Source organism: Mustela putorius, unplaced genomic scaffold (genome assembly GCF_011764305.1).
Source record: "Mustela putorius furo isolate JIRA1106 unplaced genomic scaffold, ASM1176430v1.1 tig00003845_pilon_pilon_pilon, whole genome shotgun sequence".
Classification (NCBI taxonomy): domain Eukaryota; kingdom Metazoa; phylum Chordata; class Mammalia; order Carnivora; family Mustelidae; genus Mustela; species Mustela putorius.
Window position 1 is genome coordinate 61,086,584 of NW_025421998.1, and position 16,307 is coordinate 61,102,890.

The 16,307-nt window shown below is 55.2% G+C and overlaps 1 protein-coding gene across 2 annotated transcripts in view; it reads right to left on the reverse strand.

Annotated features, from left to right (window-relative positions):
• CRHR2 (corticotropin releasing hormone receptor 2) overlaps nucleotides 1–16,307 on the reverse strand; it is a 47,316-nt gene that overhangs the window by 3,803 nt on the left and 27,206 nt on the right. For both annotated transcript variants that reach the window (XM_045062846.1, XM_004762576.3), the window contains 9 exons: nucleotides 13,071–13,156; nucleotides 11,591–11,700; nucleotides 11,126–11,243; nucleotides 9,146–9,299; nucleotides 8,592–8,652; nucleotides 7,017–7,089; nucleotides 1,174–1,259; nucleotides 882–1,017; nucleotides 525–566 (listed from right to left, as the gene is read on the reverse strand). In XM_045062846.1, coding sequence (XP_044918781.1) covers nucleotides 525–566; nucleotides 882–1,017; nucleotides 1,174–1,259; nucleotides 7,017–7,089; nucleotides 8,592–8,652; nucleotides 9,146–9,299; nucleotides 11,126–11,243; nucleotides 11,591–11,700; nucleotides 13,071–13,156 — 866 coding nt within the window. The remainder of the gene's footprint in view (nucleotides 1–524; nucleotides 567–881; nucleotides 1,018–1,173; nucleotides 1,260–7,016; nucleotides 7,090–8,591; nucleotides 8,653–9,145; nucleotides 9,300–11,125; nucleotides 11,244–11,590; nucleotides 11,701–13,070; nucleotides 13,157–16,307) is intronic.

The window sequence follows — 16,307 nt, forward strand, 5'->3', positions numbered from 1 at the left end:
TCCTCACCTAGCACAGGCTGGTGTGAGCCTCTGTCCCAAGCTGCTTATGCTGAGATTCTGGGCTGTGTGAGCGAAGCAGCCTGTCCCCAGTGCCTTGTTCCCTGGTGTTGGCCCCAAGCTGTGTGATCTGTTCCGTGGTGGGGGAATGTGCTGGTGTCTCTCCTGCTCCCTGCGTCCATAAGGGCCTGGAGGTGCGGTTCACACCTGACTCACTCCTGCAATGCCTCCCCATTACCAGTGGTATTCCGGCATCTGTCTCCAGTGGGACCCTGCAGCCAGGGCTCCCCGCTCACCCATCTCTCCAAGTCCTTTGTGAAGTGCTGGCCTTTGTGAAGGGGACCTTCTAAACTGGTTGGAGACCCTCAGGTAGGATTCCTGTTTCCCAAATCTCAGTGGTTTCTCCGGCCATCCCCTCCCCTGTCCAGGGCAGAGCTGAGCAGAGTCAGGGACCCCGGGCCTCCCTAACGGCTGGGTGGCTCCCCTGAGCTGGGAACTGAGGACCGCCCCAGAGCCTAGCTTCCTACCTCTCCATTGAAGAAGCAGTAGAAGACAGACACAAAGAAACCCTGGAAAGGAAGGAGGGAGGATCAGTGACCTGCTTGGGGAGCGACTCTGCTGGGACAGCTGGGAATACCTGGACCCAGAGGCTCCGAGCTCGGGGGCAGCCCACCCTCATGGTATGGGTGTCCCGGGGCTCACTGCGAGTGACAGGCTGTCAAAAACCCTCAGAACAGGCGCTGGGCCACAGGCTAGGGTGATGGACACCTGACCCCTGGGGTGGGGGTGCCAGGGTCCAGGGTTGGGGTTCTATTTCATGTGAACCATGTCTCCTGTGAGGTCTCTGTGAGGACACCGGTGCCCCATCTGGTCTCATGCCCCACCTGGAACGACTGCAGGAAGGAGTTGAAATAGATGAATACGATCTGCGACAGGTCGTCCTCCCCAGGGTTGACGAAGAAGAGCATGTAGGTGATGCCCAGGAGGGGCAGGAGAACCAGGGTGGCCTTGACCGCCTTCCTAGGGGTGTGACAGGGCGACAAAGCTGGTCTGAGCCCACACTGGCCCTCACTCAGGTGCTGAGCAAGCTCCCTGGCTGAGGCCTGTGAGGGTTTGGAGGGCCCAGCCTAGATGCCTCGCTTCTGCTCTCGGGGCGTTAAGACACCCGTCATTCACCTGTACTGGATTGTCTCCGATGTCGTGGATGCTCGGAGTTTTGTCATGAGGATCCTGACGATGTTGAAAAGAAATACAAAATTGATCTGGAGGGAGGGAAGGCAAAAAAGAAAGGACCGTGAGGTAGGGAATGCACTGAGAGGCAGCCACTTCCCCCCATAACCCACTGGGCCCCGTGTCCCATGCACACATCCCACCCGTCACCCCAGTCCCTGCCTGCGGTCCCAAGGCCTCTGCTTCTCCCTTATCAGGATGGGCAGAATTCCCCCTTTCCGGAGGGTTCCAGGGCTGGCGTCTCCACCTCCAGACCCCGGTGGGGGAAAGCGGCTTTGGAGGCAGGGACCAAGGACACCAAGGTCACTTCTCTTGAGGCACAGCTCCTCAGAAAGTCCCCCATCACCTGCCCCACTTGGGGAAGCCACAGGAGCTGGCCAGGCCTCCGCCCCAGTCCCTTGCCCTGCCTGCTATAGGGTCCCCCCCTCTTGTCGATTGAGGGTTCCCTCTGAGGCCCTGCTTCCCTGGGGGAATGGACCTGGCCAGAGGGAGTGACTAATCCCTCACCAAACCTCCCTTGCCCCCAGGAAAACACTTCTCAAGCATATCTGAGGCAATGAAGATGAATGGGCTGCTGGGCTGGCTCCAGGGCTCCTGGAAGAGCCTCATTTATCTTCATTTCAAGCCTTTTGTTGGTGCCAGAGCCCACACACCCAGTCTCTTCCCAGGACCTGTCCGGGCCACCCTAGCCAGGCTCGTGCTGTGGATGGTTACCGTGGGCCTGCCAGCGTCCCGTCCATCTGCGCCGGCTTATCTGCGTGACCGTGTGCTGCCCTCCAAACACTTCTGGGGGGGGGCGGTTCTGTCTCTGTGCTTGTGTGAGTGTGTGCATATGAAAACCTGCGAATCTGGGGACGTAGGCATGCCAGGGCTTCTCTACACCTATCTCCAAACGTGAGCAGACAGGAAAGAGAGATTCCCTTCCTTGGGAGTCTCTCCCGAGGAAGTGACCATGCTGGCTCACACCTATGCACGTGTGTGTGTGTGTGTGTGTGTGTGCATGCACAGACACACACACCCACATTCTGCCCGAGGCTCTGTCCCAAGAGTCCGTCACTTCTTGAGGCTCCTAAGTTCTGGATCCCAGGCTGAGAGTGGGGACGCCGGGAGACACCCCGGGACAGACAGCCCTGTGGCCTCTGCAGGACCCCTAAGTGGGAGGATGCTCTGGGGGCCTGGAGGGAAAATATATTCTCATTTCTGGCACATTCCTTACATGCAACCATCCTTCCATCCATCCATCCACCTAAACACCTACTCGACCATGCCTTCACCTCCCGGCTACAGGGTCCCATTCCATGTGCGGAGGCAAGAGCAGGGACAGGGTCTGGTGCGGAGGAGCCAGGACACAAGCCTTATCCCCTCCGCTCACGTGAGGCAGGCAGTCGGTGATGCTGCCCCCACTCCAGCTCTCCCTGGGCCTGTGAAGCCTGAAAGTCACTCTTTCCTTGTGAGTGTGGTCCCCAGCCATGCCCTTCCCAGGATCCTCTCCACCTCATCCCTCCATGGGCGCCGCCTCCAGGCAGCCTCGGACCCCCAGCCCACACCGAGCTCTCCACTCTGGGACCTCCCTCTTCTCCCCATCGCAAATTCCAGCTCTTCAGTGAGCACTGGTTATTGTACCCTAGTCTTGTCCAGCCTAGTTTCCTTCCTTCCTCCTTCCTTCTGTGAGCTGACTTGCCATGTCCCTGCTCCTAGAAGTCTTGTGGGACTTTCCTGGGCGAAAGGGGTCAGAAAGGCCTAGAGAAATGGCATTTGAGCTGAGGGCTGATGGACTGTGGGGGATTGGGTTCCAAGCAGAGAAAGGCCAGGAGAGAAAGGCCTGGGATAGGGGAGATATGCCAGCTGGCAGCCACTGTGGCTGAGGTGAGCATTGAAATCTTCCTCCTTCTAGAACAGCAGCGGTAGGGCCCTCCCAGCCCAGAATGTTCTTAGCGCAGCCTGCATGTCAGGGGCTCTGGGAATGCTGAGGGGAGAAGGTAATGGGTGAAAGGGTAAGTCAACCCCCCTGGAGAAACTTCCCATGAAGTCTAGCCCTTTTCCCCACCCTGTGTTTCCTGGAACTCCAGTGCTCACTGGCACATTAATTCCTAATGAGGCTCCGTGGGAGGAGCCCCCCAGTCTGGTCAGAGCTCCAGCCTGGGAGGCGGTGGTGCATTGTCAGGCCCAGAAAGGAGATCTGGACATTATGGTTGCTGCCAGGACAGACAAGGGAGGCTTACTGCTCCCTAATGTGGCCCAGGACACAGATCATTCTAGGTTTTGTTCCAAGCACTCCAGCCTTATATAGTAGATGTGATCATTATACCCATTTTACAGATGTACAAACTGAGGTTCAGATAGACTCCATCACTTGCCCGTGCCACAAAGGACACATTGGTGTCAGGATTTGAACCAAGGCAGCCGGCCTCAGCGTCCTCCCCCTGACCCCTGTGTTGTGTTCCTGCTCCTGCAGGAGTTAATGAACTCTGGGCCAGATGGAAGCGAGCAGAGGTAAGGTACTGGCCACACTGCCAGGGATGGGAGATCGGAGGTCAGGAGAGCACTGCAAGGCCCATCAGCACAGGAGGCAGACCCGCGGCTCCCGGTGTGAGGAGGACCTGCTGGAGGTGGGGCCCGAGGGCTACCATGGGTCCTCCCAGTGACCCCGTAAAGCAGGGACTGCCATCATCATGTTAGAGGTGAGAAACTGAGGCTCTGAGCGAGGAGGTCCTTCATGGTCACAAATCCCAGGAGGCAGCGACCAGGACTTGTCCTAGGATGCCCCACAGCATAGTGCCTGCCACAAAGGCAGAGAAAGTAGAGACCTAGCTCATCAGCGCAGAGCATCCTGGGATCTCCCCAGCCCCACCCCAGCTACTTTTCCAGATGGTAAGGATGCTCATGGGAGACCCTCCTTGAACTTCACCGTCGCTTGTGCACAGGCAGGGAGGGAGGCAGAAAGCAGACTGACGTTTCCACCTCCTGGACTTCAGACATGGTTCCCTGCCTCGGAGATATCCCTTGCTCCCCTCCAGTTCTGGGTACTGGAGGTTTATTGGGGTGCTCCCAACGCAGCTCAGGACCCTCCTCTCACTGCTCCCCTGCTCTCAGCTTCCAGGACTACCCATTTGCCAGGGCAGTTAAACACGGCCGGCCTGTCTGTGCCACGGGCATCTGTGGAGCCCAGTGACTTCACCAGATGCCTCCAGAAGCCTGGATACCCCTCTGGTTCCTGGGCCCTGGGGGCCTGGTCCTCACTGGGTGCCTCAGCTTTCTCCTCCTGTTGGCATGCTCTAGGCAGGTGTAGCCTCAAAGGCCCTCACCCAGGGGCGCGTGGGGCCCTGACTGGGCCACAGAGAAAACCCAGACAACGCCCATCGAGTTCTCCAACTCGAGTGTGCACAGCCAAGTCTCTGGGGCCCTTCGTCTGAATGCAGATCTTGGGCCCACTCCAGACATTCCCAGGGGAAGGCGGGGGACCCTGGAATTTGCATGTGGTACAGGAGCTGCTGGGACATTGCTGGAAGGAGCAGGGAATGAGGAGACTTTACAGACAGACCCAATGCTCCGTGCCCTGGAGGAGCCCAGCTGGGAGTCCCCTGTTGCTGCCGGGGACACTTCTCAGCCTCAGGCTTCCTCTGGTGCCTGGGGAGCTAGCTCAGCCTCACAACAGAAGGACCTGGAAATAATCAGGTTTCATGTCCCCAGGGCCACCTCCACTGACGAGGCAGGAAGTGTGTGAAGTAACCCAGCTTCCAAGCCTTCAGCGGGGGATCCTTCTGACACTCTTCCACGGGGTTGTCCCCATGGAAGCTGGCTCAGCACCTCACCTTGGCTTCCTCCCCACCTTTCCTTCTACTCCCACCCGTCGCTGTGCTTCCTGGGACCACGTCCTAAATGAACGCCTGGCACCGAGTTCTTGTCACATGGCTCTAATTCTGGCGCTCGCATGGTCTTGGGCAAGTTAAGTGGCTTCATTAAGCTTCCTGAGCTTCTGTGTCCTCACTGGCCCAAAAGGGACACCAGAGAGCCTGTCTTGGAAGGTCAGCATGGGTTAAAATACTCATGGAGAGCCCTGAGCCCCGTGCCTGGTCCACAGTGGAACCCAGTGTCACACACCTTTCCCATGACAACAGCCTCCTGCAAACTGAACCAGCCAGTTCACTTCCCAGAACCCAAAAATAAGCTTGGTCGTGTCTTTCAGCAGCAGCAGGGCAGCCATGAACCATCAGGGGTGGGCAGGGCTGGCAGGGTACGGAGCGCGTACCCAACCCCGAGGACCAGCCCTTGTGTCTCAGCTCAGCGAGCTATTAGTGGTGACCTTGGGCAGGAGGTTTCATCTCTCTCAGTTTCTCCAGCTGTAAAATGGGGATCATAATTCCCATTTCCAGCCACGGATGATGCGAGATTTGGAAGTTACGAAGATGAAGCTTCTGGACAGGCTTGGGGGGGAATGGGAAGCTCCATCAGTGCAATACAGTAAGGGCCCAAAGGGAGATGCAAAGGGCTCTTGGGCCAAGAGGTGGGAGTAGAAGCGGAGAAAGGGTCAGGGAGGAGCAGGCAGGGAGAGGGGGCTGACACAGGGTCCCCCCATGCCCATCTCCCTTTCTCTGTTCATTTTCTCATGCTGCCCAACATGCTTGCAGCCAGGGGGCTCCTTCCCCACTATCACCAAAGCCCGACCCAGGCCAGCCTTCTTGGGGGGGTGGGGGGCAGATTCACGAAAAGCCCTATCCCTCCAGGATGGGCTCTGAGCAGCTGGCAGGGAGGGGATGAGTCTCAAGGGGTTTCCGTTCACACTGAGGGTGGGGACAAGTGACTCACTGCAGCTGGGACTCCAAGGACAGTCACTCCCTCCCACCCCCAACCCTCTCCTCGACTGCCAACAAGGACTGGCTTCTGCCTCTGAAACAAGGTGGAATTTCAGGCAGTGGGTAGAAAACCTCCCTCGTCATCTCCAGGTCATATACAACAAGGGCACTCCAAAGATGGGGGACAAAGGAATTCCTGAAGAAGTCACAAAAAGGAGGAGTTGGGAAATGAAAGAGATAAACAGGGACTGTCTGCAGGGTCGACCACAGAACCGCCAGCAGGCACCTGCTCTTTCTATCTCTTCTCTCTCTTTCTCTCTCTCCCCTATATATCCCACAAGAGGCGGGGGCCCCTTTAAGGAAGCTGGTGCGTACAGGAGCCTGAAATTACCAAGCCTGAAATAAGTCTTACGTAAATGCCAATTTCTTATGGGGCTTTTTCGCACGTCTCTTTTTTAAAATGTATAATATATAATGGGTTCATTTTTGCAGAATGCAGCCTCTACTTAAACTCCACCTTAATTAAAGCTCGTTGTGGATTAAAGACGTGGTAGCAATTATACCTTCAATGCGAATACATTTGCCAAAGGGTCGGGAGCTGGACAGGGAACAATTGCTCATTACGCTTCGTTCTAGTACCACTGTTCCAGGCTGGGGGCGGTGGGCTGGGCCCCAGAGGGGGTCGCTGGGGGCGGAGGGGGGTAGGTCTGGGCTGAACAGAAGTCCTCACACCCTTCTCTTGCCATTAATAGCTGCCCCCTCACCTGGCTGTCTCAGTACCTGGCAAGGGGACATCAGATGGAGGAGGCACTAGAAATCTGCCAGTCAGACCAGTCAGATAGTGGGGGGGGGGTGTGCCATGAAGTAGGGTGGTGTGTACAGAGGGTGTGCAGGACGGCCACTCCAGGCCACATTCTTCCCCAGCATCTCTGCTGGGTGGGTCCTCTGCTGCCCTCCCAGTGCCCGGCCCCATCCTGGTCCCTACGGAGGACCTACCAGGAGCACAAGGATGATGGGGCCTTGGTAAATATAGTCCACCAGGTCACCGGGCTCCTTGCCAAACCAGCACCTGCAAAGATGGAGAGGCTCTAAGTGGCCTGCTCAGTCCGGGTCTGGCCACTACCGTAGGTTTGGGCCCAAGGTTCTCTGGCTTGACCTTTCCTGCCACCCAGTCTCTAGGGCTTTGTCTTCTCAAAATCCCTGGGTGGATGGCCCTGGCCCCTCTGACCATCCTGGCTCACCCGTGGGCTGCCTTTTGCCCTCCATGGAGGGTCTGGTCTCCCCAGCTGGACTGAGGGCAGGCCCTGGGTCTCATCACCCTCCTTCTCACTCCCCTACCCTGTTCCAGACTGTGGATGTGTACCCAGTGCTGGGCAGACAGGAGGCTCATGAATGAAAGCAGAGCTGGGCTCCCCCTTGCTGGCCCAGGGCCCAAGCACCCTGTAGCACCTGTTCCTGTATTCCTTGGAACCTGCCGCTCCACGTGCCAGGCACTGAGCCGCACAAAGCAGCAGGTGGAGAGGCGGACGGCTTCTCCAGCCCTGAACCCCGGCCTTTCTCTGAGCTGAGCCTTATTCACCCGGTGAAGGGAGCCTGTCGCTAGCAGAGGCTTGATTATTCTCGGGGGATGCAGGTGGGTGTAGAAGCTCGGAGTCCAGGGGAGCCATGGGGCCGGGATGCAGTCTGGCTCTGTCCGTCACTCCCACTAGACCTCAGGAAGGGCCACGTGACTTTGGGAAATTCTGACTGTGTCCTCCCAAACTTTAGAGATCATTCAGTGCACCCTGCCTTAAACAGGAATCTCTTTGGTGCCTCCCAGCGCTAGGGTTTTGGTCTTTGCTTTAACACCCCCTTTGGCAAGAAGCTCACTACCTTCCATGGCGGCCTTCTTATTCTTGGGTAGTTTTAATCATTAGGAGCTCTTCCCAAAGCTGAGCTCTTGGAGTCCACTCCGGTTCTGCCCCTGCCCCTAAATCTCCAGCTTCGGAGACCTCTTAGAGATTTGTGTCCAGAGACTGACATTCCCTTGCCCCCTCGTGTTTCAGCTGGTGACATCCAAGTTCCCAGCTTCTGCTTGGTTGATGCACAGCCAGAATTGCCATCATCTGGGTGTGGCTTATATACCAACAGCTCCAGGGCAGGGAGGGTCGCAGGATGGGACACTGTACCCCAGGCAGGGACGGGGATCCCAGAATAAAACAAGTGCCCCTGCTCTGGCCCCGGGTTCTGTGAAAGGCTCATGAACACCCTTGGACGTGTTCAAGGCTGATGGCCTCTAGCCCTTGGCCTCCTCTATATTCCCTGGGCCAGACATGCTGCTCTGAGGAGGAAGCCTTACTGAAGGCTAAGGGGCTTATGCATTAGGGCATTTGAACGACCCATGATCCCTAACTCATAACACCCAGTACACCAGTATCTCGGGGTGCCAGGGATATCTTCTCAATATAGGGGCCATGGGAAAGTCAATCTGTCCTGGTAGGGCTTCAACTCCTGCCCCATGGCTAGGCTGGAGCCCTGGCTTGACCTTTCCTGACACCCCTCTGACCCCCGCAGCTGGCCGGTCCCACTTACTGTTCGTTTTCATAGTAGAGCTTGCCAATGGCCCAGGCAGCAATGATAGGGCAGGGGATACCTGAAAGGACAGACACAGGCTATGGCGGACAGACAGATGGATGAGGACCCTCTTGTAGAGCACAGGGTGAGGGGACCACAGGGGCTGGGACCAATCACCCAACTGCAGGCCATCCATGGCCCCATCCTGACCCCCCTTCTCCTCTCTCAGCAACCCCCTCTAAGAGGGACAGACAGATGAAGGGACAGCATAGTTTTCTGAGAACATTCGACAGAGAAGTGGAGCTGGTCAGCTTCTTTCTCGAAGCCAGAGACATAGGTCTTCGGCTTCGTCTTCCCAGGCAAAGAGAGGAGGGGTGTTTGTAAAGTGTTCTGTTGGAGGGACTGCTTGCTTCTTCCCCACCAGCAAGGGAAGGGAGTGGCTGCCTCCCTGGCCTGTCCTGGGGATGGCGGGCCAGGGGTGTGCACCTGTCCTCAGACCCAAGATGAAAGGAGGTGACCTTGTCAGCACTGCCCCCTCCCCACTAGGCCCCAGGACCCTCAGGGACCCTCACACCATCCGATGAAGAGGAAGAGCCATTTGCGCAGGCGCTCGGTGGAGTAGGTCATGACGATGGCTGTGTGCAGGTAGCAGCCCTCGACGAACATCCAGAAGAAGTTGGTCACCACGAAGTAGTTGAAGACGGTGGTGACGCAGCGGCACCAGACCTACACGGGGCAGGCGGTGGTCAGGGGCTGCCTGGGGCCAGGGCCCAGTGCACAGTGTGGGCACCCGCCCAGAGTTACCTCGTGGACATGCATTCTACCCTCTAACCTGGCTCTGGGAAGCTTCACATGCCTCCTAATTCTGTCTCCCTGTTTGGGGTGAAGTTAAGGGGGCAGCTGGCACTGGTCTCTTCTTGGGCTGCTCCCCCTGCACTTTCTGATCTCGTTTTCATAAAGAAAGAGGGAGTCTGGCTCTGAGCTTTCTGCAGGCAGAGGCTAGGACTGAACATCACTGCTATTTCCACGGTCAGTTTTTCGAGAGTCATCTTTGAGCCATAGCAAGGTTTCCATTTAGGGATGAAATAGGAAATCTCACGTAGAAAAAAAGTAGTGAGTCAATTAAAAGAAAGTTGTTGCATAAATAATAGTGCTGGGTTATGAAGGAGAACTGCAGCCATTGGGGTGATTCTCTAAAATCTCTGGGTTTGGAAGATTCTGGGCTTAGGATGATCGCAGCCAGCTCTGGGTGGAGACTCACCGTCTCCAGGGCAGGTTGCTGTGCCCCTCTGAGCCTCAATGGGACACAGAGAAACTGCTAATGGCACCTAACAGGGCGGATCATGGAGATGCAGGCTGGCTAAGATGGGCACCAAGAAATGAGGGTTGTTGCAATTTGCCTTTGTCCCTGTCCCTTTGAGCGGGGCTACCCACCCTCCCAAGTACCCTGCAGAGGGGAGGGGGCGAGCGGGTGGAGAAAAGCTTGTCCAGGGCCGCAGCCAGCCATGGCCAGCTCCCAGGCCTTCTGACCTAGCCATCTTTCCCCAGGCTTCTTCCCCAGGGCACCCTCAGGCCGAGGTTGAGATCTGGGGAACGGTGGCCAGGAGAGCCCGTGATGGGAGTTCTCTGCCCCACAGACACCACACGCCTTCTCTGTCCAGCTCCAAGGGCACCGGCTGTCAGCAGTCCTGGGCTGAGCTGTTCTCTGTCTCTGTGTCTTTCCCCCAGGGCCCTAGCCCCGATCTCAGGACCCACGTGGTTGTCTGTCTCCTCTTCTCAAAAAGGCCTGCTAAGGTGGGAAGCCAAAGGTCATCTCCTCCCAACCCTGCTTTTTCTCCAAGTCAAGTGACATCTTATCAGTACAAGTTAGTATGCGGCTATAGGGCCCCCCAGATTGGGTTGAACTCAGTGAGTGCCGAGGCAGACCTTAATGAGGGGCAAGTGAAAGGTCAAACCAGGTGGGGTGCCTGCTCAGGTCCACCGTCCAAAGAAAATGTATTGAGAAGTCTTTAATGGTGTGCCAAAGGACTCTGTGCTTTGCCTTGGGTTAGTCTCGGGTTTTGCATTGACTTGGACAGAGTACAGCAGCCATTGGCACAGCTCCAGCCTGTGTAGCTAACACATGGGATGCCCTGGTCAAGATCCTGCTGGCATTGCAGGGTCATGTAACCTCCCTGAGCCTCACTTTCCATGTCTGCATAATGGGGAAAATAATCCTGACAGGTCTCTCATTGCAATCGAGATAAAGTTCAATGGAGCTTAGTTCTAGCTGCTTCTTCTCTAAGGGGTCCTCGGGAGGTCCTATATTTAGAAGATGGGGAGTGGAAGAGGCTAACCCAGTCTGGTTTGAGGTTTGCACTGCTCCCAAGACCCCGGCCTGGCAGCACGCCCTGCCCCACCGCTAGCCAGCCCTGACTCTGACCCCAGCTCGGGAGGGACAATGATCAGGGTAGAGGTGAGCTCAGGTACGGGTCTCCACCTGAGGACTGGGTAAGAGAGGTGGGTGCCCCCAATACCCGGAGCCCCCCAGCCCCAAGGGTTCACCCGGTGACCTCATTGCTCTCATGCACTTCGTGGTCAATGAGCTGCAGCAGGAACCACGTGACATTGCGCAGGATAAAGGTGGTGATCAAATTCCAATGAATCACATTCCGCAGACAGCGGATACTCCTGTGGGAGGTCAGGCAGGATTGGGAGTGAGATAAGCAGGGCTCTGCCTGGGGTCAGGAAACAACTGGGACTGGCACCCCCAGTCCCCCACCCTCCAGGCCAGGTAAGAGACTCAGCCTCCGATGAAGTCAGGGCTGCCCCAGGAGCCACATTCCCCCTGTGGTGGCCGCAGTGGGATCTCTCTGAGCCAGCCCCGGCACCTCCCCCAGACCCCTCTGTCCACTGGGTTCATGGCCCTGCCCCACCCTGCCAAGTGGAGGCGAGACTGTCTGGGAGGGGTGAAGGGGGCACTATGGGGGAAGGGGCAGGGAAAAGCAGCAGGCCATGAAGGGGGTTGGGGAACTCACCGCAGGGCCAGGAAAAGCAGGAAGGCAGCCACGAGGGCGGCCACAGAAACACAGTGACCCAGGTAGTTGACAACAAGGGCGACGCGGTAGTGCAGGTCGTACTTCCTCTGCTGGACAGACAGACACACAGGCAGATGGAGGCATGGGGCACACAGAGGCTGGAGCTGGCCACTCCAGCTACGGCCCCCCTGTGTGTCCTGAGCTTGGAGGCAGAAATGGCTTCAAGTATCATCACCACATCTGGCTCCTCGCGCTCACTCCCATTGGCCGCGGGTGGCTCTTGGTACAGACAGACAAATGGCTGATGTTCCCCAGAATATGCCTGACATGATATCTCGGGATTTTATTATCTTTTTAACTCTGGACAGGGAGTTGCCACAGCTGTGTTTAATCTCAGCTCAGACCCTTGCTGGCTGAGTGACTGAGGGCGAGTGGATTTACATCTCCGGACCTCAGTTTTGACATCTGTATAATGGGGCCATCCTGCCTACCTGCCTCAGAAGCAGCAGGCTCGGGGAGGCCTGGAGGGTGCCCTGCGATTGTCTGTCCCTGATGCAGCAACAAGGGGGCGCAATGTCCGTAGAGAACTTAAGAACAATATTAACACCAAATAAAAGCCCGTCTCCTTTTTATGATCACTATGTGCTGGCAATTCTAAACAGAGGCAGGTAAAATACTCCTTCTTTCCAGGGCAGGCTCCCCTGACCCCACGCCCACCATGGTTTGCCACTGCTCAGAGGGGCTGAGAGAGGACAGAGGTCTGGGAGGGTCTCCTTCTTTATGACCCATCTCACTTGCGTCTCCCATGGCCCCATCACAGACCCCCTTTGGCTCACATTTTGTAGCATCCCTTTCTCAGGGTAGCTCAACCTTTTCCCTCTGAACCTGGATTCTGGGGGAAAGCTGCAGACTCACTGGGGGCTGCAATGGTGAATGAGGAGGGGGTTGGCCATGGGACGTGTCCTTTTGGGTCAGGAGCGAGGTGTAGCTTCAAAGGGGGAGGAGGTCGGCACTGCACGCAGCCCGGAGCCCAATTCCAGAGCAAGGGGGCTGCCGAGGTGTAAGCAGGACCCAGATCCCCTTGGGGCCCAGCCTTCCGGAGACAGTGCTTGTTTCCAGATGGAGCCACAGAATCAGAATGCTTGATGGGGAAACTGAGGCCCAGAGGAGGAGGAAGTCACACAGTCTGTTAGGTGTTTGGGACATGGGCCACAATGTCATTCCCTTCTTGTGTCACATGCCAGAGATGGTTGTGTCCTCTGCCAGCCAGAGCTCTCCCAAAGGTGGAGGTCTGTGTCCCCCTTCTCTCCTGTAGCGTCACTGAGCAGGGAACAGGACATGGAGGCAGGGGGAAGAAGTGCAAAAAGGTATGGCTGGGCTGCATAAGGGCTAGTTCTGTCACCCTTGGGATGCTCTATGCTCAACCTGAGTCCTGATACCTGTACAGGGATGAGGGGTGTGCAAGGTGCGGGCCACTCACCTTATCATCCAAAATGGGCTCACACTGTGAGTAGTTGATCCGTGAAGCCCATGTCCCATTCTCCAAGCACTCTCGATAGGCATTCCCTACAAAATATGCCAACCACCAAGAGGCAGGTCACTCCCTTCCTCAAAAGCACTCCCTGGCTCCCAGGTGCCCACGGGATAAGGTTCATACTTCTTAGCCTCTCTAGGTCAGGAAACACAAAACACGTTTAAAAGTTCACAGGAGGGGCGCCTGGGTGGCTTAGTGGGTTAAAGCCTCTGCCTTCTGCTTGGGTCATGATCCCAGGCTGCTGGGATGGAGCTCCACATTGGGATCTCTGTTCGGCGGGGAGCCTGCTTCCCCTGCCCCTCCCCACCTGTCTCTCTGCCTACTTGTGATTTCTGTCTATCAAATAAATAAATAAAATATTTAAAAAAAAGTTCACAGGAAAGTCATTTAGGTGAAAATTATGCAAAAGGCTTACCACACATGGTAGCTAAAATGCAGAATAAGATTCATTTTTTACATGATCTTTGACTAGCGTTTTGTATACCTTATTTAATTTTGTTTGGAATGGAACCTGACTGGGAGCCCTGTTGTGCCTGCAGATTTGCTGCTTTCCACACACCAAATTCCTATTCTTCTCCCATTTTATTTATTATTATTATTTTTAAATATTTTATTTTATTTGACAGAGAGTGAGAGAGCACACGAGCAGGAGGAGCAGCAGAGGGAAAAGGCTCACTGCTGAGCAGGAGGCCGATGTAGGACTTGATCGCAGGACCCTGGGATCATGACCCGAGGCAAAGGCAGCTGCCTAACTGACTAAGCCACCCAGGTGCCTGTCTTCTCTCACTTTACACACAGGCGATCCATACTAATTCCCAGCAGGAGTTCTGTTTAACACCAGCTACCCTTCACAGAGTGGCCGCTCACCAGACCGATCTTGATACGCTCATCCCTTCAATCCTCCCGGCAACCCCATGAGTAATGGTAACCCGTTTTACAGTAGGGGAAACTAAGGCACAAAAAGATTAACCTACTTGTCAAAAGCTGTAGAAATGAGAAGGGGTAGAGCCAGGATTCAAATCCAGAAGGTCTGGCTTCAGGTTGCACGTTCTAAACCCCTTGCTACCAAGCAGTGGGACACAGGAACGAGGGACACCTGGGGAAGCGGGACTGTGTTGCCGACCTTGAGCTGCGGCTGCCTGCGAGAGCACTGTGTGAGATCTCTTGGTGTCTGACAGGAGTCTGCCCAGACTCTTCAGAGCACCAGTGTCTGATGGCCACAAGTGCAGGCTCCATCCTGGGGGAACGCAGGAGGATCAGAGAATGCTCATCTTTCCTGAGCATCTTTCATCTTTCTTGAAAACTGAGCTTGACTGTAAGTCCTAGCCCCCAAGCCACCACCTCCAGGTAGCCCACACTCAACCTCCAGCCAGGATGAACCTCCCACCTGGGAATGCCAGAGTCCTTTGCCAGCCTCTGCTTTGCCCCATGAATGTGAAAGTGATCTCCCCTACTTCCTTACAAATTCTGAGTGATCTGTGGTTTGGGGATGACTTACGCTGACTTTTTTAGCTCTCTGGCTAATGGGAAGTTATGTGTGGATTTTTCTTTTGGGTTGCTGTCAGATATATACTACAAAGCTAATTAAAATAAGTAGCTCCTAGAGCAGAGAGTCATAGAGCTGGAGGGGGAAACAGATTGCTTCTGGAAACAATGAGATCTGAAATAATTAAATTACTTAAAAAAACCACTTCTGTTGAGCTGACAGTGAGTTCAAAGCAGTGGGATTCAGGGAGCACTTGTTGAGGAGCAGAAACAATGGGGGAGAGTCTATTAGCTTAATTGTTTTTTAATTTGGTGCTCTGAGCTCAGAGAGTCTTCAGGCTCAGGATTGTTACTGGCCTAAGGATCCCTGGTGGGAGTCGAGATGATCTTGACCCCAAAGTGAGGACACCAGCCTCTTACCCCTAAACATGGCACCCACATCCACTCTTGGGTTATCTCCTTCCTCAGGGCAGTTTTACTACAGAAAGAGAAATTTCTACAGTTAAGAGAACCCGATGCATAGGGTTAGTGATGTTACTGAACTGAAGGTCAGCGTGTAGGGTGAGTCAAATAGACCTATGTAAAGGTATCTGGGGGAGGGCTGGTCCTTTTGTAAAACTAATAATCCTTTACAGATAAGGGTTAAGGGTCTTTCTCCACCAGCTTGTCTGAGGTGAGACAGGTCCTAACCCTGGCTCTGGTTCAAAGGTCAGAACATTTATCTTCTAAGGATGTGTTCATAGATGTTATCCAGCTTTCCTGGAGTTCAGTGCTAAGCCCTTTCCTCCCGGAAGGCCTCTTTGATTGCTCCCATCTCACAGATTTCTCTCTTCTGAGTCCCCGACTCCACCCCACCCAAGAGTCCCATGATCCTGAGCCTCACACTTCATCCCTTGCTCATACCCTGGCCTGAGTTGTTTTGGAGTACGAGTCTGGTCTGGCTGATCGTTGTGGGGCTAACCAAAGACAGGAACTCAGAACACTTTCCCAAGTGTGATATCTCATGATGGTAATAAGCATGGAGTAGGCCTGAGGAGGGAGGCAGTCATGGTAGAGATGCTGCAAATCCGAGACCTTCCTGGTCCCTTACGTCAATGCCTACCAGGGGTGCCAAATTTTAAGACTTCTCTATCCTGGCTTTCTTTTCTGGAAGACACCCCCCTCTGCCACCGCTCCACATGGCACTTGGCATTTGCCTTGGTAGGCCTGGCATATAGCTGGCTCTGTGCCGAACCCCCCCACCCTGAAACACCCTCCTCATTCTCACTGACAAACCCCTTCCTATCTTCTAAACCATAGGCCAAGTGCTCTCTCCTTCCACAGGCTTCCCCAGCAGCCCAGGCATTCAAGCCATCTCTTTTTTTCCTCTAAATGCCTCCTCTAGGCCTTGCCATCTCTCGAAACACGGGCCTTCACATTCGACTGTCCTTGAGCCCCACCAACACATCCCTGTGCCGTCACCTCCAGCCCACCCACACCCCGACCTCCAGCCCACACACGCCCTACATTAGTGAGGCCAGTTTCACAAAGCAAAACTCATCTTGACCACAGCTATGATATTATTCCTCCTCTCCTATTCTAATGAATTCTATTTATTTTCTATACAAATGCTGGTCATGACTCATGAATTTGACTTCACCATCCACTATGGTGTTCTGACCCGTAGTTTGAAAATCAAACATCAAGTTTAGAGCATTT